Here is a 22,756-nt window from a genome sequence, read left to right on the forward strand (position 1 = left end):
CTAGAGATTAGAGTACAAAGTGGGGGAAAGAAACCATAAGAGGGAAGTTTAGAAAACAAAGACTTGTGCCATACCCTGTCAAATGCTTTGGAGATGACGAGGGCCACGACGAAAGTTTCCCCATAATCCCTGCTGTTGTATAATACATCTACCACACCTGCTGTTGTATAATACATCTACCACACCTGCTCACCTGCTGTTGTATAATACACTTTCCACACTTGTTCACCTGCTGTTGTATAATACACCTACCACACCTGCTGTTTTGTAATACGCCTACCACATCTGTTCACCTGCTCTTGTATAATACACCTACCACACCTACCACACCTGCTGTTGTGTAATACGCCTACCACATCTGTTCACCTGCTCTTGTATAATACACCTACCACACCTACCACACCTGCTGTTGTCATATACACCTACCACACCTGCTGTTGTGCCATACACCTACCACACCTGCTGTTGTGTCATACGCCTACCACATCTGTTCACCTGCTCTTGTATAATACACCTACCACACTACCACACCTGCTGTTGTCATATACACCTACCACACCTGCTGTTGTGCCATACACCTACCACACCTGCTGTTGTGTAATACACCTACCACATCTGTTCACCTGCTCTTGTATAATACACCTACCACACCTGCTGTTGTGTCATACACCTACCACACCTGCTGTTGTGTCATACACCTACCACACCTGCTGTTGTGTAATACACCTACCACACCTGCTGTTGTGTAATACACCTACCACACCTGCTGTTGTGTAATACACCTACCACACCTGCTGTTGTGTAATACACCTACCACACCTGCTGTTGTGTCATACACACCACACCTGCTGTTGTGTATACACCTACCACCTGCTGTTGTGTAATGCACCTACCACACCTGCTGTTGTGTCATACACCTACCACACCTGCTGTTGTGTCATACACCTACCACACCTGCTGTTGTGTCATACACCTACCACACCTGCTGTTGTGTAATGCACCTACCACACCTGCTGTTGTGTCATACACCTACCACACCTGCTGTTGTGTAATACACCTACCACACCTGCTGTTGTGTAATACACCTACCACCCATTTATTAAACCCCCAGTGGTGACCCCTGGTGATGATTCCTGGTGGTGACCTCTGGTGGCGACCTCTGGTGGTGACCCTTGGTGGTGACCCCTGGTGGTGACTGTAACGGTGTGGTGGAGGTTTGTTACTTATATGTTAGCTTCACAACTGTTACGTTTGTAACTCTTGTAACTTGCCTTGTAGTTTCAGCTGCTATTTCAGTGACTTGTTAACACTATCTGTTTATGCTGGATCAAATTGTTTGATGTTCAAGTAAACACTAACTCCCTTTTCTGTTTATTGTAAAAATAAGTGAACAGTGAACAGTGTGTTGGTATAGTGAAGACTTAACCGACAATGAGCAACTGTTGTTTTAACGAGAGAATATGGGAGGCTTATGGACAGAGCCGTTAACTGCACGTCCACCGTGTTGAGATACAGTCTGGGACGCCGGTCACATAATACTGTGTCAACAGGTCACCGGAGCTGTGACAACATGTGAATGTCATTTCCTCCGTGACAGAGCATGAAGAGCTGTGATTCACTGGTCTTTATCTAGTTAATTAGGGTAATAGTAGTTATATAATTAATACATGTAATTAGCCCACATTTATATAAGTGCTAACTGTCTGTATGTTGACAGACGGCTAATACAGGACCCCTGGTGATGACCCCTGGTGGCAACCCCTGGTGGCGACCCCTGGTGGCGACCCCTGGTGATGACTCCTGGTGATGACCTCTGGAGGTGACCCCTGGTGGTGACCTCTGGTGATGATCCCTGGAGGTGGCCCCTGGTGATGACCCCTGGTGGTGACCCCTGGTGATGACCCTGGTGGTGACTCCTGGTGATGACGCCTGGTGATGACCTCTGGAGGTGACCCCTGGTGGTGACCTCTGGTGATGACCCCTGGAGGTGGCCCCTGGCAGTGATCACTGGTGGTGACCCCTGGTGATTGATGACCCTGGACCTCTGGTGATGATCCCTGGAGGTGGCCCCTGGTGATGACCCCTGGTGGTGACCCCTGGTGATGACCCTGGTGGTGACTCCTGGTGATGACGCCTGGTGATGACCTCTGGAGGTGACCCCTGGTGGTGACCTCTGGTGATGACCCCTGGAGGTGGCCCCTGGCAGTGATCACTGGTGGTGACCCCTGGAGGTGGCCCCTGGCAGTGATCACTGGTGGTGACCCCTGATGGTGACCTCTGACTGGCGTGTATCAGGTTTTAGGGGCACATTAATCACAGTTGTTTTGGTCACAAACGACTCTACACGAACTTGACCTTCGGGATCTTGTCATACCTAGTCTGGGCGTCCTTAAGATGCTGCAGGAACTCCAGGATGCCACATATAGAGTCCCTCCCGTCAAGGCAGTAGTGTCCTGGAGGTAAGAACGAGGTAATTTGCTCCCTGGCCACAAATTTTCCTCTCATATCTCTCTGAGCTGCTCGTCGGAACACTGAAGTAACTCGCTCGAACATATGTCGTTCAGTATCCCACTCGTCAGACTCGGTCAGTTCTCTGAGAAATAGTGCCTTGAGGGCTGGTTCAGGTAGGCTGGGGACCCTGAGCGACAGTGTGTGCCAAGGGTGAGGGTGACATCGGTTGGTGAACCTCGGAGACCACCAACAACCCTCCACTAACTGGTTCACGAAACGACAAGTCGCCCAAACTTTGGCCTGGTTGGTGGACAGGTTGCTGAAAACTTTGTGTTCATAAAGGTAAGAGCGACACATCCATTCTTTGTGTACATTAGTGACGTGGAAAACCAAGTTGTCGTCTTCATTCTCAAACTGGTTCATACCTGAATGTAAGTTAATCACCTTATCAGAAGGCCATGCAGCTGGAAGTACCGGAACAACACAAGTTTTGAGCAGTTTTATTTTATTGGCACTATTCCACAGCCAGTATAAACACGCCCCATTTTCAGTGGCAGTCACAAATGGTGGCGCTAGTGATACGTTCGGCAGTGTAGTGACATAATCTTTTACTAACGTCTTCACTAAATGAACAAAAGTATGTTTGAAAGTGTCACCCTGGAACAGCTCGTTTTCAGAGCGTGGCTCTATTACTACAGTTGTCCTGCCATCCATGGTCAGGCGAGTGCAGGTGACCGGTGTCGCCTCACACCCACTCACCTCGTACACGAAGTTCACCTCAGTAACACTAAATATTTCCCTGCCTTCCGCCACACTACCGACAGCAATAAGCTTTCCCTGGAATCTGGGATCATTGATCTGATTATATAAGTTGTCTAATTGTTCTTTCACTCTGCTTAAGAATTCCTTCATGTTAGATTTGTCACACAGTGTATTAGCTGCAGTAACTAGCAAGTCTTCTGAAAGGCTTATATTCATAATTTTACTTTTCTTCAACAATATATTGCTGGTTTGCGCTTCCTCTCCTCTTTCATTTTTAACACAGAGAGCCTCTTCGTGAGTCAGCAATGGTAACTTACAGTTCCTACATAAATTATCATATTTGGTCATGAGTTGTTCTGCAGTCAGCCCAACAATACACTTGTTGTGCACTGTGCTGCCGGAGAGTCTTAGAAAAGCTAACATATAGCGGAGACATTTAGTGTGACCAGCCAGGGCGGCCATGTGGGCTGGCGTGAAGTTCCCCACTGTCATCAACTGCGAGTTACCTCCGTGATGCATCACATACTCAACAATGTTCATCTGGCCGAACATGGCGGCCACGTGCAACATTGTGCATCCTGAGTACTCCTCCACTACTTGATTGATGTCCACAACTGGCCACCTGCCGAGGAGCGCGTGAAGGAGAGTGACCAACCCATGTTTGGCCACCAAGTACAGTAGTCGACTACTAGGTTTGCGTGTCACCTGTTGATCCCGCTGCTCATTTGTCTTATTATTTAAACCTTTTAGTTCTTGTAATGTTCGTAGAATTGATATTTTGGCCTCTTCGCTTTCATGGGAGCAAAAATCTTCAGCAACTTTACTTTCATTTATCCAATGATTTTCAAGCTGCTTAAACGGCAAGGCCTCGAGGTGTGTTGTGTCGCAAGTGAAAGGAGAAAGCCTGAGGTCCCTGTACAGGACGAGCTGTGTGTAGGTGTGGGCGTGAGTGATGGCTCGCTGGTAAGGGTTGTCCTCGCCAGGCAGCGAATGTAGATGGACGTCCTCCAGGCCCAGCAGCTGACAGGTGAGAGAGAGGCCTAACTCTGCTGCCTGTGTCAGTAGCGTGCGGGCTTCGGTTACCCGCTGCTCTGGGTCCGTCCCGCTGTAGATCCACTTAGCTCTGCTGCCCACGTCCATCACCTGCAAGCTGTAGTCACTCATGGCTTGTCGTAGTGTCATGAGTGACGCTGTCTCTTTGTCCACTCGTGTCATCTCATCCTCAAGCCGCTCACAGCAAGCCTGTAGCAACAAACACACACGATATACTGTATGTCAGATTCCAGGAAAATATTCAAGTACCTCAAGATAATAACGTCAGCGTGGTGCTACACACACACACACACACTGACCATCACCACGACCTCATCTGCACACTGACCATCACCACGACCTCATCTGCAAATTTGGTGAGAAGCTTCTGCACCATCCTCGACACCGGCTCCTACTACCACCTGAGATCCCTCGCCCAAGAGTTGCTGTTCAACACCACAACCGCATCCAACCCATATTAGCACGAACTGATCGCTATAAGAATAGCCCAGTCCCAACTATTGCAAAAATTATAAATAACTTGTAATCAACCAGTGTATTCCACTCCCAGTCAATCTTACTTTTTGCACTGTCACTCTGTTAAAATGCCCTGTAGTTTGAGCTTCTCTCCACCTAGTTATTATATATCATATTTGTATCACTTATGTTACTTGTATATTATTTGTAAATCAAGAGACCAATTCCCCAATTACGTAACTGTATATTTTCAGCCTTCCGGCTGCCATTCTCTTTCAATAAACAGTTAATTATTATTATTATTATTATTATTATTATTATTACAGTACCTTGCGCATGAGGGCAGGGAAGATGGCAGGTAATCCGAGAGTGTTGTGGGCAACCTCGAGAGCTGTTACGCCCTCAGTGGTGGTGTTACACAGAGGCGCGCCAGCACACAGTAACAGCAGCACAGCGTCTCTCTGGCTGTGTCGGATGGCTTGGATGAGTGGGTCAACCCGGGCTGTGGAGGGCAGGATAACTGCACCCCCGATTAGCAACTCCCTCATCAGCGCTGTGTCACCCTCAGTCGCCGCTCTTACCATCCTCTCTCTCTCACCCTCCTTCTCTCCAAGCTCTTTCTCTCCAAGCTCCTCACACTTCTGCGAAAACAAAAGTATTTTAGATAACAAGAGACGTGTGGTGTGTGAGTTGGTCTTGATGTCTCCACTTGTCGCATCACTAGTGTGGTACTTCTGAAGACTACTCACCTGAAAAAGATAATGACTTAATGAAAATTATAGTTAAAATGGTGACTGTGGTGACTCACCTGGCGCAGGTAGTGCTCCAGGAGGTAGTTGTGGGCCTGGTGAGCTAGGTGGTGCGACAGGCGTCCCTGGTGGTCGGGTATCCTGGGGTCACAGCCGTGGGAGGTGAGGATCTTGGCCAGGGTGAGCCACGCCTCCTCCACCCTCCACTCCTTGCCGTCCCATATCACGTCCACCTCCACGTGTCGCGGGTGTTGTGACAGCTCGTGTAGCGCCGTGCGTCCTGCGGCGTAATCAACACTTATAGCGTCCACACCCACACCTTGTAGCCGACATCACATAACACCCACCTGCCCTCACCCACACCTTGTAGCCGACATCACATAACACCCACCTGCCCTCACCCACACCTTGTAGCCGACATCACATAACACCCACCTCCCCCACCCACACCTTGTAGCCGACATCACATAACACCCACCTGCCCTCACCCACACCTTGTAGCCGACATCACATAACACCCACCTCCCCACCCACACCTTGTAGCTGACATCACATAACACCCACCTACCCTCACCCACACCTTGTAGCCGACATCACATAACACCCACCTGTTCACCCACACCTTGTAGGACATCACATAACACCCACCTGCCCTCACCCACACCTTGTAGCTGACATCACTAACACCCACCTGCCTCACCCACACCTTGTAGCCGACATCACATAACACCCACCTCCCCCACCCACACCTTGTAGCTGACATCACATAACACCCACCTGCCCTCACCCACACTTGTAGCTGACATCACATAACACCCACCTGCCCTCACCCACAGCTTGTAGCCGACATCACATAACACCCACCTGCCCTCACCCACACCTTGTAGCCGACATCACATAACACCCACCTCCCCACCCACACCTTGTAGCTGACATCACATAACACCCACCTGCCCTCACCCACACCTTGTAGCTGACATCACATAACACCCACCTGCCCTCACCCACACACACCTTGTAGCCGACATCACACACCCACCTGCCCTCACCCACACCTTGTAGCTGACATCACATAACACCCACCTGCCCTCACCCACACCTTGTAGCCGACATCACATAACACCCACCTGCCCTCACCCACACCTTGTAGCCGACATCACATAACACCCACCTCCCCCACCCACACACACAACCTTCCTACCCACCCAAACTTCAATTAACCCCCCACCCACATATCCAACTCCCGATAGATAGATGGATAGGTAAACAGCTGGCGATCTAATAAAACTTCTTGAACCCCTCCGATACACAGTGCGGGACTACTGTATGTATTCTTTGGTCACTCTTCGTTTGAAACACTGGGTACAAACTCCATTGATCCTCAACTACTCTCTTACAAGGACTTGAGTCGTCTGCTCCAGGTTCTTCAATCAAGAAAATGCACAGAAAGTGAGAAGTAAACACTGATGGCCTAAAATACTCGTCTGGAGACAAGCTGTGACAGAGGACAGTGTGGTCTTAGGTACTAGATGTACATTGTGGTGGGTCGGTCACCTTTGTTTCGTGTAAGTTCTTGCTTATTAATGAACCTGTCAGCATATGTTTCACACTAAAGAGCTCCTGCCTTCATCTATATATCTCAGTCACTTTTTATAGCTAAGAAAATTGAATCTGAACATGATAGTGAGCAAGTGCTTTAGAAAAAAACACTTTTGTGATAGTTTTTGACTCTGTACACCGCTCTCTCCCGCCCCCATTCTGCGTCCAGGTGTCACGCGAGGTGCAGATAAGGATTAGGTCGAGAGAGGGAGAAAGACATACCCCAGTGGTCAACAGCGTTTACGTAGGTGTCGTGGGTGTTGAAGAACCTCTTGATGTCTTGTGGTTGCCAGGGCGGAGTGCCGTCCAAGGCGGTGACAGAGGCCATGCAGTGGACGAGGGATCGACCTTTGTGGTCGGTGACGGTACCTGGCAGCTTATGCTTGTTCAGGAGGGCGGCCACACCTCCCTCGTGCTCGTACATGCCACACTCACCGGCCAGGAACACTCCTTTCACCTGCTTTTCAAACTCCTGCCAAACAAATATATAATATTTAGTCATCGTTTAGTCAATTGGGAGACATAAGTACAGTTTAGTGAGGTATATATATATATATATATATATATATATATATATATATATATATATATATATATATATATATATATATATATATATCGAAGAGAAGAAGCAGGGTAAACAACAAACATCTTGAAGTAGGGCTTCTTTTAATTGCTAACGTTTCGGAAATAATCCTTTTCCATCATCAGAGCCTAAAAAGTTTTGAAAATTAAAAGACATTTGATAACTCGCATCCATGAACACTTGGGCCGTTCCGTTCGAACAGGCCAGTTAATAACACAGCCACCACATTCAGCTATTCGTAACCACGCCCACCAACATGACCACCCGTTTTCGCCGTCTGATTTCTCAGTTCTTGGCAAGAGCGACTGTGATACAGACCTCCTCATTATGGAGGTATTACACCAGTATAAAGAAAAGCCATCTCTTTGTGATATGGCCTCTAGTGAATTGTTATATTTTTCGCACTAAGGCTCGTCTGAATTAAGGTAATACCCCACCCCTGTATATTTTATTTCATACTTTTTATTTCCTGATTTTAGCTTTGTATGTAGATCTCTCGTCAGTTTTGTCGGTTTTGAATTGGATTGCTCTTTTTTAAATTTTTGAAGTTTATCCAAGATAAATGTTCGTATAATATTATGTTTTTATTGTATATCACCTGTTTTTTAACTTTTTCAAAACTTTTTACGCTCTGATGATGGAAAAAGATTATTTCCGAAACGTTAGCAATTAAAAAGAAGCCCTACTTCAAGATGTTTGTGTTTACCCTGCTTCTCTTCGATATAAAACTACGATTTCCACGTAACAAGTCCATTGCTGAAGTTATATATATATATATATATATATATATATATATATATATATATATATATATATATATATATATATATATATATATATATATATATATATATATATATAAACTCCAATCTCGTTATGCAAAAGGGAAAATATACGTTTGGTCATGGAAGTGTACACACGTTAAACTTCGTTATACAAATGATCAAATGTGAACTTGTTTAGTTAATAAAATCGGATCATATGAAGATCCTCCCCCCCCAAACCTACTTGGGGGGGAGAATCTTCATATAATCTAGCCTGGGGGGGAGGATCTTCATATGATCAAGCCCAGTCGCGCTCATCTGAAGATCCACCCCCCCCTAACCTAACCTAACCAAACCTAACCAAACCTAACCTAACCAAACCTAACCAAACCTAACCTAACCTAACCTAACCTAACCTAACCTAACCTAACCTAACCTAACCAAACCTAACCCAACCCAAACCCAACCCAACCCAACCCAACCAACCTAACCAAACCAAATCCAACCTAAACCAAACCAAACCAACCAAACCAAACCAACCAAACCAAACCTAACCAAACCTAACCAAACCAAACCTAAGCTAACCTCCCAAACAAACCTACTTGGGGGGGAGGATCTTCATATGATCCAGCCTGGGGGGGAGGATCTTCAGTTGGATACTTTGGGGGGGGAAGATCTTCATATGATCCATAAAATCATTATAGTTAAGCACACCTCATAACCCTGTGTTGGAGTAGTACACGTGAACGCATCGAGAATAATGTTATACAAGTGAACACACACACAACTTAATTATAAGAAAAGAACGCAGATGATAGTTTTTTAGTAAACTGAACACACACAAACCTTTAAATACGCAAGTGACGACAATTGGTATTTTACAATATATTATTAAAACATAAATTTGTTGCATAGGAGTCACTGAGACGCTCTTGGAAGTTGGTCAAAGAAGCATTAAGTGAATTTTACCAGTGAAAGTATCGAATGACAGTATTGATAAAAGCATCTTGTGACCGCGTGGAGTTTACGCACTACGTGTATGTATCAACACCCATAAAAGGTTATAATGAAGGTATGAAAAAATTCTATATAAAAACTCACGTATGAGATGCACTTGATGAGCTCGTCACTGGGAAGACAGCGCTCCTCTCCCTTATGCTTAGTGAAGATGTGGTGGAGCTCCATGTTGCCCAGGATGTGGACGTCCATGTGTGGTGAGGTGTTGCGTCCCAATTCCACATCGTCTGGATGGAGGTTCTCCTCTTCCAGCAATTCCTCCACAACCTCCGTCTGCCCCTCCATCACCGACTCCCATAGTGCTCGCTCCTTTGTACACAAAATAGTTCACTCTTATAAGATAATTATGCTCAATTATCATTACCAATAATGAAAATACTAGTGATACTCTGAACGATACAGCTAATACTACTACTATTATTACTAATGCTACTTTGGCAACTACTACCACCCAAATAGTAAATATCATCGCAATAATAATATTATTGTTGAGCAACTGTTCAGTTATCGTCTAAAATAATGTACGAAAGCGAGGAGGAGAAATTATCGCATTAAACATCTTAATAAAGGAAATATTAGAGAGAAAATAAAGTGACATTCTGTTTCATCTGGGTCTCTTGGTGACCAATACTCGTGACCCTTAACTTCCCGGCCAATCACTACCCCACCCCATTGGGTCCCACCAAACCTTACCCCACCCCACCCCATTGGGTCCCACCAAACCTTACCCCACCCCACCCCCCACCCCACCCACCCACCCCCACCCCACCCCCCACCCCCCACAAACCCCACCACACCCCACCAAACCTTACCCCACCAAACCCCACCACACCCCACCCCACCAAACCCCACCGTCAACCACTCACGTTCATTCTTAGTCACGCTCAGGGGGCGGAGCATAATTGCCAAGTTAATTTGATTTTAGTATAGAATATACAATATTAAGATGGGTCTGCCTGGCAGCTGGGAAAAGCAAGATTGCCTCATTTCACTTCACTGTTACAACCAATACTCTGATTAAAGGTTTCAATCCTGTGCATCAAACTGTCATCCTGGGAACATAATGTGCAATATAGTAACAACTTATGCTTGTTAGCGTGACATGGTAAGTCTAATTTTGTCTGTTTCAGACTTCAGATATTTTTTAATTTTACTGAGAACATTAAGGCCTTCCCAGATCCCTTAACCACAGCCTGCAGAGAACTCTATTCTTAAAGATGAGAGGCCCAGTTTTATTATTCTCAAAATGAAATTTGGTGATCTCGTAAAATTACGTATATTTTCCATCTGTGTTTATTCAACAAAATCCTGATAAAAATGAGAAAACAAAATTTGCTTATTAGTACAACAATCTGATCATGTTGTAAATGGAGCCTAAAAGATCCGGTTTCTTACCGAATTTTTCCCAATTCTCGCATATTGAACACAGCGTGGGAGCCTGCCAACTGCTCAGCGAGGAACTGTGTCAAAAATGACTTTTTTTGCTCTGCAGATGGAAATGTTAAAAAAAATCACTCGGCACGTAATGGAAATTTTGCTGGGTAAGGCTGGGCCGCGTCCTAACCTTGATACAACTGTCTCAGTTTTAACTCTTGTACTCTCAATGTAACACCCTGGCCATCTTAAACATATCTGCCTACAGTGAAAGTATTTGGAGGAGCATTTGTTATGGGTTGCAAGTCAACTTGACCTCTTGTCTTACTGGGCCCCAACCTAACCTTACTTATTCACTAGAATAGGGGCCTACTAAGATTTGGGACCCTTACAATTGGACGCTTTAAGACTGGACCCATTAAATTAAGGCTAAGGTTCCATTAGATTAAAGTGAGGCCCTTGGGGATGGGAAATACTGAGGCGGGGTTCACATACAGTACAGTTATCATGTTCTGACACACATCATTACCCGGAGGATCACACATTACCTAACACCATTACATATACACATTACCGAGTTCTTAAGCTTAAACATTATCTTTAAAACTCGGTTAAATAAACACACAAAACCCCACAGTAACGTGAGTGAAATATTTCTGTATTTCAACCACGTTTTATATATATTTTGTGTGATGTTAATAAATTAACTGTACTTGTCAATAATTTAAGAGCTTGAGGACTTTAGTTAATAAAGCACAAAAATACGTAAACTAACACTCTTTCACTAAAGTCCTTATACAAGTCTCCCCCAAGTGTAATGTCTCACAAGTGTTCCATCTAATTATCTGGCGCCTGTCCACCTTACACACACGCTGTTGGCACCTCATGATGGCATAATCCAACCTTTATCTTATCACACTTACATCATTTCGTCGACGTTATCAGTTTGTTAAGGATCCACGTGTCATACACCCATGTAGGCCCGTCTGTCAGTTGTCACTTCAGAATATTAACTTTAATTGTGTACAAATGTACATAGATTTATTTCTGTCGGATGATATTAACACATTATATTGAAGCATCCAAAAAAGTTATTATATTGCGGTGGCGTGCGACAAACACCAGTCAGTAAAGGAAGGTGTAGTGGTGTAGTCAGACGAGTAGTAGTGGATGGACGAGTTTACAGACGTCCTTGGTGCAGACGATGAGAAGTCTGGGAACCTCGAGACCAACCGAGGTGTGGCCGGCCAAGTGAGACTAGCCTCGGCTGGTGACGGACAACTCCCCGAGGTAGTTAGACGTTCCCCAATTACAAATGAGAATGAGCCTTGTTCACTGGTGCCGGGTTATCATCACGGACCCCCAAAAAAAAACATTTTCGTCTACCACTCATGGTTGACTCCACTGTCAGTGACCAAGTAACACACGATATGAACACCAAAACATTAACGAGGTGACATGCAGCTGGCAGGTGACGTGTTAGGCGTGGGTGAACCGACTGAAATCAGAGGACGATTTACCGCCGACCAGTATCCTGAGATATTGGGGGAATTGATAGGTATGTAGACTCGGAACCAGGGAGTAAGTAGGCTCAGATTTCGCCTCCATCCTAACAACAGTTCAGTCGAGGTGTTGAACGTTGTGTTGAAACAAATTAGTAAACTATAGACGTACCATGATGACAGAGTGAGTGTGGCGGGGCGGGGGGTCCTCAGCCTGCAGGAAGGGCTCACACTCCTGCTGTACCTTCTCCAGGAAACTCAGTCGTGGCTTCTTCTGTCATTATTTAACCCATGTATAATATATTATATATCACATACACATATTATACTTAAAGTAATTTAGGTTAGGTTATGTATAAGTTATTTATATATGCAGTACATTATGGATTATGATTATCTGCATGATCGTCTATGGCTAGGCAGAAATTTCCCCCCAAATTAAAGAAATACATAGAAGTTATCGCTGTAAGGCAATTATCCCGTATTAATGTAACTCACTCGCTCACCGTGTGACTGTGAAGATGACGGTGATGGTGATGATAGTGAGAATAATGGTGCAGAAGATGGTAAGGATGTCAGGTGAAAGTGACAGCTTGCCATAATTTAGGTATTTTTTATACTGGAGATGTTCACGGTAAGAGTAACGATGAGGATAATAAGAGTTATTCATAAGAGGGAGATAAAGACAGTGGGCATAACTCATTACCTGTTTGCGGGTGTGTGGTATACTGGAGATGACCATGATGAAGAGGATACCAGCGAATGCTAGAGTGATGATGACTATGGCCGCCACTTGCCCTGCCTTCACGCCCTCATATTCATCATTATCACCTGTTAGTCAGAGGAGGAGAGAAGGAGTATTACCATTACGCTTGTTATGTTTAAGTTACCTATTATTGTGAGTGACACTGTTGTGTGTGACACACTGGTGAACTGGACTGACCTGGTAGTGAGTATAACATACTAGTGACTTGAACTGACCTGGTGGTGAGTGGGCCTGGCAGCTGTGGTTGGGTTCACTGTGGTATAATATGTAGTAATTATCTGTGGGTTCTCCGGATGCCTTGAGGAAAGTAGGCAGCGTCCTCAGGGTCACACTCGTTATATCTTCTTGTTCCACCTGTCAGAGAGAAGATGAATGTTAATTAGCTGTGTTTTTATCGCACGCCACCACAGTGGCGATGCATATATATATATATATATATATATATATATATATATATATATATATATATATATATATATATATATATATATATATAATCAACACCTCAACCCTTAGGATTCGAACCCCACGGCCCATAAGCCTATGACTGTGACAGGTTGGGAGTGTTGATTGTATAGAAATCACGTGCTTTTATTGGGCTAATGAAATATATATATATATATATATATATATATATATATATATATATATATATATATATGTATATATATGTATATATATATATATATATATATATATATATATATATATATATAGCCCCGTAAACGTTACTCTGACCACCTCGTGATACGGGTAGTCCCCATTGCAGAGGTTCACGACGCCATAAGCTCGTTGAACAGGCTTTATGTAAATTATATATATATATATATATATATATATATATATATATATATATATATATATATATATATATATATATGAGTATACCTTGTTATGGTAGGTGTGTTGTGATGGATACATGGTGCAAAAGTCTTACCAGAAGAGTACAGACCACACTTCCAGCTAAGTGATGGAAGCACAGTGTGACACTACGGCGGGCGACTGTGTGAACTGGGCTCTGGTACTGGGTGGGTGTAGATGCTGGGCTCTGGTACTGGGTGGGTGTAGATGCTGGGCTCTGGTACTGGGTGGGTGCGAGTACTGGGCTCTTGTACTGGTGCTGGTAAGGCGTCATGTGCATGAGCGAGGAGCCATCCCAAACCATTTGTAGTGTTGTGTCCCCCAGGGAGACCGAGGGCCGGGAGGCGGTGGTGAGGAGCAAGGCGAGGCGGTGGTAGTCGTGGGTGGGTAGTGGCACCACTGTCTCCTCACCGCCACACACCTCCCAACCCAACACACCTGCACCCCACAACACATAAATCTTAGTTAACACACGCCAGTGAATACAAATTATAGATAAGCACAACCAATTATTTCCAGACTTTGTTTGAATTTATCCTTTAGCTGAAGAGATTGCTCGACATAGTTTGAAATTTTAGTATTACTAATAGTAACAATAATGATTATTCGGCAACAGATTCACTGTACAGTTAGAGTCAAAGGTTCGTGTAAATGCAGTGAGAGTGTATCACTGGAATGAGTCTCCGAACTAACATACCCTGACTGGGTCTTGTGCGGGTGTGCTGATTTGTCCCATTTGGGGTCGATGCTGCTTCACATAACCTTTTGATCCTGACTGTACAAAGAAGACAGTTGAGAACTGTTTAGCTATATCATTTATATCTAATTATATAACATGCACATACGTCTACTCTAGTTACTCAAATGGATGTTGTTTCGAAACGCTGTGGTTTTGACTTCCTTCCTCCAATATGTCCTGGAAATCACACATCCTTAGTATAACTTAAGCTGCCTCCCGAAAGTTGGGAATGCTGTACAGATGCCGCAGCTACTTCACTCCTGAGCAGTTGCTCCAAGTATATAAGGGATTCATTCGTCGTAACTTGGAGTACTGCTCTCATATCTGGGGTGGCTCTTCTTCTGTCCAACTATTAGATAGGGTGGAATCAAAGGCATTTCGTCTTATTAACTCTCCTCCTTTAGTCGACAATCTCTCTCCCCTTTCTCTTCGCCGCAATGTTGCTTCACTCTCTCTTTTACAGGTACTTTAACGGGCAATGTTCAGTGGATTTGGCATCCTTTGTACCGGTGGCAAGGCCGTGGGTTCGTAACACACGTCTTGCTCGCGGTGCCCACCATTTCTCTGTGGATGTCGGTCACACGAGAATAACCCGTTAGAGTACCTCCTTCTTTTCTCACACAGCCAAACTGTGGAATGCTCTGCCTTCTTCTGTGTTTCCATGCTCTTACAATCTGTCTCACTTTAAAAAGCTGGTTTTCCGGCATCTTCGTGGTGTAGATTAATACAGTATAACCTTTTTTCTATATTTTCAATTTCTTTCCGTTCTTTTTTCGCCCCCAGGCTCCGTTGGGTCGTTTGGTGCCTGCCATGCACCCTGCTAAAAAAAAATAATCCACTGATAAGACAATCGTCGCCATATACCCCTCAACACGCCACCTATACAAGCTCTAACATTAGCAGACGTCTCCTCTGGTGCTAGTCACCCCACCATGGACTCTAACAACAGGCAGCCGCGAGGGCAGACGTCCTCCCTGTGACTTTTTATATCAAATCTCCTGAGTACTTTTTGTTTATAGAAAAAAATATTTTAATTCCCTCTAAAACATTTCTGAGATACAAGGAATAGGAAAGTACAGACAAGGGAGAAAGAGAACGGTGTCTACCCAATCTACTAGGTCCCTTGCGACAACCAGACAGTTATACAACCCCTACAGACAACTACAGCACATATCTTGGTACACTACACCCAACATAAGGACACCAGGCCATCTCATCACCAAGTACACAAAGACACAGTAAAGGAAAATTTGTTTATGTCAACAGGACCACAGAATAGAGTTACTCTCAGTTTTTGAGAACCCACGCCCCTGCTCCTTGAGGTAAGAATGCGGGGATAACAGTAGAGTTAGTAGTTCTGTGAAGACTCGATTCATTGTCTGGGGACATCAGTTTTCTTTAAGGAATAAGACATAGGATCTTGGGTATAGTATGCTGTAGCTGTGTCGAGACCCCCCCGCCCCCACTCTCCCTCCCTACCTAGACAACCTGCCCACAATTAGTGTTCCTTTCCCAAGATTCTTCACCTGCTGATTGAAGATCCATCATGTGTACAACTACAAGGCTCACGTCTATATACTCTCAGGTGTGCTCACCGTAGAGCTTTGTTTATAACGTGCACCCTCTACCAGTACTCCTGATACTAGAGCCAAAGATGCTGACATGCTGAGAGACTAGACTGAAGTGTGAGAGAAACAGTAAAAGATGTGAAGACAGAAGATATAATAGCTGTGTAAAATATTTGACGAGTCTGAGTGTAATGATGCAATTAAAGTTATAAACCCCTTGTGTACGGGGTCGCCTCTGAGCTGAATAAAATCGTCTGGCTTTAAAGTGAAGATAAGGAACTTTAAGTCCTTTGTTTGCCAACAGCTTCAACCTGTGAATATCTTCCTTGTTTATTATTAGCATATAAGAAAATATATTTCCCTCAAACTAAATGACATCAGTGGGGACTTACCTCCATGACAGTTGACTGTGATGTTGGAGGCAGTGATGGTCAGTTTCTGGAGGTGTGTGTCAGTGTGCAAAGTGAGTGTGGAGTTGGTGGTGGAGGGTCGTTGAATCTCCACCTGTGAGTCCGACCTCCACAACCTTATCTCAATCCACCCGTTTCCCATCGGCTCCGACAGACTCATCGACTGTGATTGTTTAGTGTGGTTCCTCACACGCACCACGTCCACTCGCTCCCGGCTGAGGTGGAAGGTATCGTAGTGATTCTCAGACGATGACCCCACTGCTCTTATAGTTAAGGTGAGCAGGGAGTCATTGGTGTTCGCCTCCTCTGCCACCCACACAGTTATGTTTACATGGGATCCCTCCCAGCGTCCCTCCCACCTGTGTAGCGGCAAACAATCTGTGGTAGAACCAGGAATAACATGTGAGGTTGTATGGTAGAACCAGGTGTATCATGCCAGGTAGTAGGCAGCTATCAAACAGGGAGGTACTACCGCCTGGGAAGATATTGGAAGCATAATGTGTTGTCTAATGGTAGACCCTACTGCCATATGGCATAAAAAAAATTGACCAAGTCCCAGGTTACTAGTCTGACTTTCTGCCTCATTTACACACAATTGCGGGGTCTCAGTTGTTTCTCTTACTTTAGCAACACAACATACATATATTGTTTCTCACTATTGATCTTGATATTATTATTATTATTATTATTATTATTATTATTATTATTATTATTATTATTATTATTATTATTATTATTATTATTTATATGATTATTAATATAGTATTATAAAAAAAATTATTTAATTTTTAATAAAATAAATAATACTTATTATTAATTATTGTTATTATTATATTTTTGCCCCCCAGGCCCTGATGTGGGTCATTGACCTGTGCTCTGGAGGGCCAATGAAAAAAAATGAAGTTTTATGGAAGCACCAGACGTAACATGTGAGGCTTTATGGTAGAACCAGGTCTATCAACACACACACACACACACACACACACACTCTGGGACATTAATAATCTTTTTTCATGACAATGTGTTTGTTTATGAGTATCTGTGTCTGTCTGTGCCAGCCATAGCTCCAAAACGGAAAGCGGTTAAAGACCTGAAACTTTACTCATACATTAAAAGCGTCCCCAAATTGTGCACCTTGGTACAGTATTACGTCCCTGGGTGGTCAGGAAACCAAAAATATTCGCCGACGGAAATAATCACCACGACGATTGTGGGAAGTAGTTACCCGTGTCAGGGAGGGCAAACTGTGACTGCCAAGGTTAGGTTAAGTTAAGTTGGGTGTGTTAATGTTCCCTTTGAGTGTATGGGTTGATGTCTCCTAGTGAGTGTGTGGGTGTGTTGATGTCTCTAAGTGAATGTACGGGTGTGTTGATGTCTCCTAGTGAGTGTGTGGGTGTGTGTTGATGTCTCCTAGTGAATGTGTGGGTGTGTTGATGTCCCCTAGTGAGTGTGTGGGTGTGTTGATGTCCCCGAATGAGAGTGTGGGTGTGTTGATGTCCCCTAGTGAGTGTGTGGGTGTGTTGATGTCCCCAGTGAGTGTGGGTGTGTTGATGTCTCTAGTGAGTGTCTGGGTGTGTTGATGTCCCTGGAGTGTGGGTGTTGATGTCCCTAGTGAGTGTGTGGGTGTGTTGATGTCCCCGAATGAGAGTGTGGGTGTGTTGATGTCTCTAGTGAGTGTGTGGGTGTGTTGATGTCCCCTAGTGAGTGTGGGTGTGTTGATGTCTCCTAGTGAGTGTGTGGGTGTGTTGATGTCTCTAGTGAGTGTGTGGGTGTGTTGATGTCCCCTAGTGAGTGTGTGGGTGTTGATGTCTCCTAGTGAGTGTGTGGGTGTGTTGATGTCTCCTAGTGAGTGTGTGGGTGTGTTGATGTCCCTAATGAGTGTGTGGGTGTGTTGATGTCTCTAGTGAGTGTGTGGTTGTGTTGATGTCCCCAGTAGAGTGTGGTGTTGATGTCTCTTAGTGAATGTGTGGGTGTGTTGATGTCTCCTAGTGAGTGTGTGGGTGTGTTGATGTCTCCTAGTGAGTGTGTGGTTGTGTTGATGTCTCCTGGTGAGTGTGGGTGATGTCTCCTAGTGAGTGTGTGGGTGTGTGTTGATGTCTCTAGTGAGTGTGTGGGTGTGTTGATGTCTCCTAGTGAGTGTGTGGGTGTGTTGATGTCCCTAGTGAGTGTGGGTGTGTTGATGTCTCCTAGTGAGTGTGTGGGTGTTGATGTCTCCTAGTGAGTGTGTGGGTGTGTTGATGTCTCCTAGTGAATGTGTGGGTGTGTTGATGTCTCCTGGTGAGTGTGTGGGTGTGTTGATGTCTCCTAGTGGGTGTGTGGGTGTGTTGATGTCCCTAGTGAGTGTGTGGGGTGTTGATGTCCCTAGTGAGTGTGTGGTTGTGTTGATGTCTCCTAGTGAGGTGTGGTTGTGTTGATGTCTCTAGTGAGTGTGTGGGTGTGTTGATGTCTCCTTAGTGAGGTGTGTGGTTGTGTTGATGTCCCCGAATGAGAGTGTGGGTGTTGATGTCTCCTAGTAGTGTGTGGGTGTGTTGATGTCTCCTAGTGAGTGTGGTTGTGTTGATGTCTCTTAGTGGTGTGTGGTGTTGATGTCCCTAGTGAGTGTGTGTGGTTGTGTTGATGTCTCCTAGTGAGTGTGTGGTTGTGTTGATGTCTCTTAGTGAGTGTGTGGTTGTGTTGATGTCCCCAGTGAGTGTGTGGGTGTTGATGTCTCCTAGTGAGTGTGTGGGTGTGTTGATGTCTCCTAGTGAGTGTGTGGTTGTGTTGATGTCCCCTAGTGAGGTGTGGGTGTGTGTCCCCTAGTGAGTGTGTGGTTGTGTTGATGTCTCCTAGTGAGTGTGTGTGGGTGTGTTGATGTCTCCTGGTGAGTGTGTGGTTGTGTTGATGTCTCTTAGTAGGTGTGTCGTTGTGTTGATGTCCCCTAGTGAGTGTGTGGGTGTTGATGTCCCCTAGTGAGTGTGTGGGTGTGTTGATGTCTCCTAGTGAATGTGTGGGTGTGTTGATGTCTCCTAGTGAGTGTGTGGTTGTGTTGATGTCTTAGTGAGTGTGTGTTGATGTCCCCGAATGAGAGTGTGGTGTTGATGTCTCCTAGTGAGTGTGTGGGTGTGTTGGATGTCTCCTAGTGAGTGTGTGGTTGTGTTGATGTCTCCTAGTGAATGTGTGGGTGTGTTGATGTCTCCTAGTGAATGTGTGGGTGTTGATGTCTCTAGTAGGTGTGGTTGTGTTGATGTCTCCTAGTGGTATGTGGTTGTGTTGATGTCTCCTAGTGAGTGTGTGGTTGTGTTGATGTCTCTAGTGAGATGTGTGGGTGTGTTGATGTCTCTAGTGAATGTGTGGGTGTGTTGATGTCTCCTAGTGAGTGTGTGGTTGTGTTGATGTCTCTTAGTGAGTGTGTGGTTGTGTTGATGTCTCCTAGTGAGTGTGTGGTTGTGTTGATGTCTCTTAGTGAGTGTGTGGTTGTGTTGATGTCTCTAGTGAATGTGTGGGTGTGTTGATGTCTCTAGTGAATGTGTGGGTGTGTTGATGTCTCCTGAGTGAGGTGTTGTGGGTGTGTTGATGTCTCCTAGTGAGTGTGTGGTTGTGTTGATGTCTCTAGTGAGTGTGTGGTTGTGTTGATGTCTCCCAGTGAGTGTGTGGTTGTGTTGATGTCTCCTAGTGAGTGTGTGTGGTTGTGTTGATGTCTCCTAGTGAGTGTGTGGTTGTGTTGATGTCTCTTAGTGAGTGTGTGGTTGTGTTGATGTCCCCGAATGAGAGTGTGGGTGTTGATGTCTCCTAGTGAGTGTGTGGTTGTGTTGATGTCTCCTAGTGAGGTGTGTGGTTGTGTTGTCTTCTCTTCGTGAGTGTGGGTGTTGGTGCCCTGGTGACTCTGAAGGTGTGTGGAGTCTGTTTACCTCCTGTGAATGTTTGGGTGTTCCATGTCCTTGTGGGTATTCTTATGTCCCACAGTGAATGTGTGTGTGTGTGTGTGTGTGTGTGTGTGTGTGTGTGTGTGTGTGTGTGTGTGTGTGTGTGTGTGTGTGTGTGTGTGTGTGTGTGTGTGTGTGTGTGTGTGTGTGTGTGTGTGTGTGTGTGTGTGTGTGTGTGTGTGTGTGTGTGTGTGTGTGTGTGTGTGTGTGTGTGTGTGTGTGTGTGTGTGTGTGTGTGTGTGTGTGTGTGTGTGTGTGTGTGTGTGTGTGTGTGTGTGTGTGTGTGTGTGTGTGTGTGTGTGTGTGTGTGTGTGTGTGTGTGTGTGTGTGTGTGTGTGTGTGTGTGTGTGTGTGTGTGTGTGTGTGTGTGTGTGTGTGTGTGTGTGTGTGTGTGTGTGTGTGTGTGTGTGTGTGTGTGTGTGTGTGTTGTGTGTGTGTGTGTGTGTGTGTGTGTGTGTGTGTGTGTGTGTGTGTGTCTGTGTGTGTGTGTGTGTGTGTGTGTGTGTGTGTGTGTGTGTGTGTGTGTGTGTGTGTGTGTGTGTGTGTGTGTGTGTGTGTGTGTGTGTGTGTGTGTGTGTGTGTGTGTGTGTGTGTGTGTGTGTGTGTGTGTGTGTGTGTGTGTGTGTGTGTGTGTGTGTGTGTGTGTGTGTGTGTGTGTGTGTGTGTGTGTGTGTGTGTGTGTGTGTGTGTGTGTGTGTGTGTGTGTGTGTGTGTGTTGTGTGTGTGTGTGTGTGTGTGTGTGTGTGTGTGTGTGTGTGTGTGTGTGTGTGTGTGTGTGTGTGTGTGTGTGTGTGTGTGTGTGTGTGTGTGTGTGTGTGTGTGTGTGTGTGTGTGTGTGTGTGTGTGTGTGTGTGTGTCTGTGTGTGTGTGTGTGTGTGTGTGTGTGTGTGTGTGTGTGTGTGTGTGTGTGTGTGTGTGTATAATGTCCTCTTTTTAGGGTGTGGGATTGTCCCTTTGTGTGCGTGTAGCTGCTCCAGGGAGTGAGTGTGTTGTTGTCCCCTGCATGTTGTGTGTGGGTGTTGCTGTTCCTTTGTGTGGGAGTAAGAATACCCCTATATGGGGTGTGGGTGTACTGGTGCCCTCTAATTTAGTGTATCACACGGTTGAAAGTGATTTGTACTTGTGTTTACTTGCCTTGATTGAGGTGAAGGTCGGCTACCACGCCAAGCATCAGCGCCATTACCACCACACTTTTCATCTCCACCTAACTATACGTCCTGGTAGGTATTGGTAGGTCCTAGTGGCTCCTGGTTGGTCTCGGTAGGTCCTGTATGGTTCTAATGTGTTTTGATATGTTCTGGTGGCTCCTGGTAGATCTCGGTGGTACCCTTTAGGGCCAAGCATGTCCTGGTGGCTCCTAGGGGTGATTCCTGGTTTTCAATTGTTTCCAAAAGGTAACAATCAATCTTTGCTAAATCTTGGTAGGTTCAAACGATTCCTGGCAAGTCCTTTGTATCTGCTTTGTAGCACTGGTATGTGTTCAGGTTCTTGGTTCTGTGGTTGAAATTTATTGGGTGTTTCTGGTAGTGTCTGACTGTCGGACATCCTCTTAATAATTCTAGTAGCTGCTGATCGAGTCTATCAGTGCTGGTAATTTTTGGTCTCTCCAAGAATCCTTTTTCAGTCTCACATAGTTTCTGGTCTCATCATTTTGTTCCTGGTTAGTATTGGTCGTGACTGGGCTCTGATAAGTAATGTTTGTGTCTTTTAGTTTTTCGTTGCCTCTCTTTACTTTTCTTCGTGTCTAAAGGCTTTTGGTCAGTATTAGTTGTGTCTAGTAACATTTGGTATTGGCGTAGAGTCTTGTTAACTCTGATGGTCTCCCATAGTCCTTGTAGTTCCCCGTCTCATTTTTATCTTCAAGCAAAGTATTTTCTGGTAGCTTTGTGTTGTATCTGAAACACTGAGAACTTCTGATCACAAATGGTAATAACTTGTAGCTACCACTATCACACATGAGACACACACTACTACTATCACACACCTGGGCATGAATCACCTCTATAACACACTGGGAAAGGAGTTATACAATGTACTGAGACAGCAACTCCCACTATCTCGGTGAGGATTAAGATAGCGCCAGGAAAGGTGTCGATCCAATCTGATAACAATGTCACAAGCTTTACATCAATTTAAACCTTACAATTTGACAAAAACACTTGAAAGGACTTTCATTTATATGTCAAGTGTGAGCAGG

The 22,756-nt window shown here is 45.0% G+C and overlaps 1 protein-coding gene across 1 annotated transcript; it reads right to left on the reverse strand.

The window, feature by feature from the left end:
* Positions 1–2,059: 2,059 nt before the first annotated feature.
* LOC121870486 lies at positions 2,060–22,104 on the reverse strand. Its single transcript, XM_042372319.1, has 11 exons — positions 21,993–22,104; positions 16,640–17,035; positions 14,017–14,378; positions 13,295–13,433; positions 13,020–13,144; positions 12,486–12,587; positions 9,522–9,746; positions 7,293–7,542; positions 5,531–5,751; positions 5,052–5,363; positions 2,060–4,455 (listed from the first exon to the last, which is right to left on the reverse strand). The coding sequence occupies exons 1-11, from the start codon at positions 22,102–22,104 to the stop codon at positions 2,341–2,343; spliced, it is 4,359 nt and encodes a 1,452-aa protein (XP_042228253.1). The 3' UTR covers positions 2,060–2,340.
* Positions 22,105–22,756: the final 652 nt, after the last annotated feature.

The sequence above is a fragment of the Homarus americanus genome, unplaced genomic scaffold, assembly GCF_018991925.1.
Source record: "Homarus americanus isolate GMGI-L3 unplaced genomic scaffold, GMGI_Hamer_2.0 scaffold6922, whole genome shotgun sequence".
Taxonomy (NCBI): Eukaryota; Metazoa; Arthropoda; class Malacostraca; order Decapoda; family Nephropidae; genus Homarus; species Homarus americanus.

Excerpts from the sequence above, each read along its gene's own strand:
- LOC121870486 (XM_042372319.1), bottom strand. The coding sequence starts at position 22,104 with ATGTCCGACAGTCAGACACTACCAGAAACACCCAATAAATTTCAACCA. Across the intron at positions 9,747-12,485 it reads ACACTCACTCTGTCATCATG|GAGCGAGCACTATGGGAGTC; the intron begins GTACGTCTATAG and ends TTGTGTACAAAG. Across the intron at positions 4,456-5,051 it reads TCCCTGCCCTCATGCGCAAG|GCTTGCTGTGAGCGGCTTGA; the intron begins GTACTGTAATAA and ends TTGTTGCTACAG.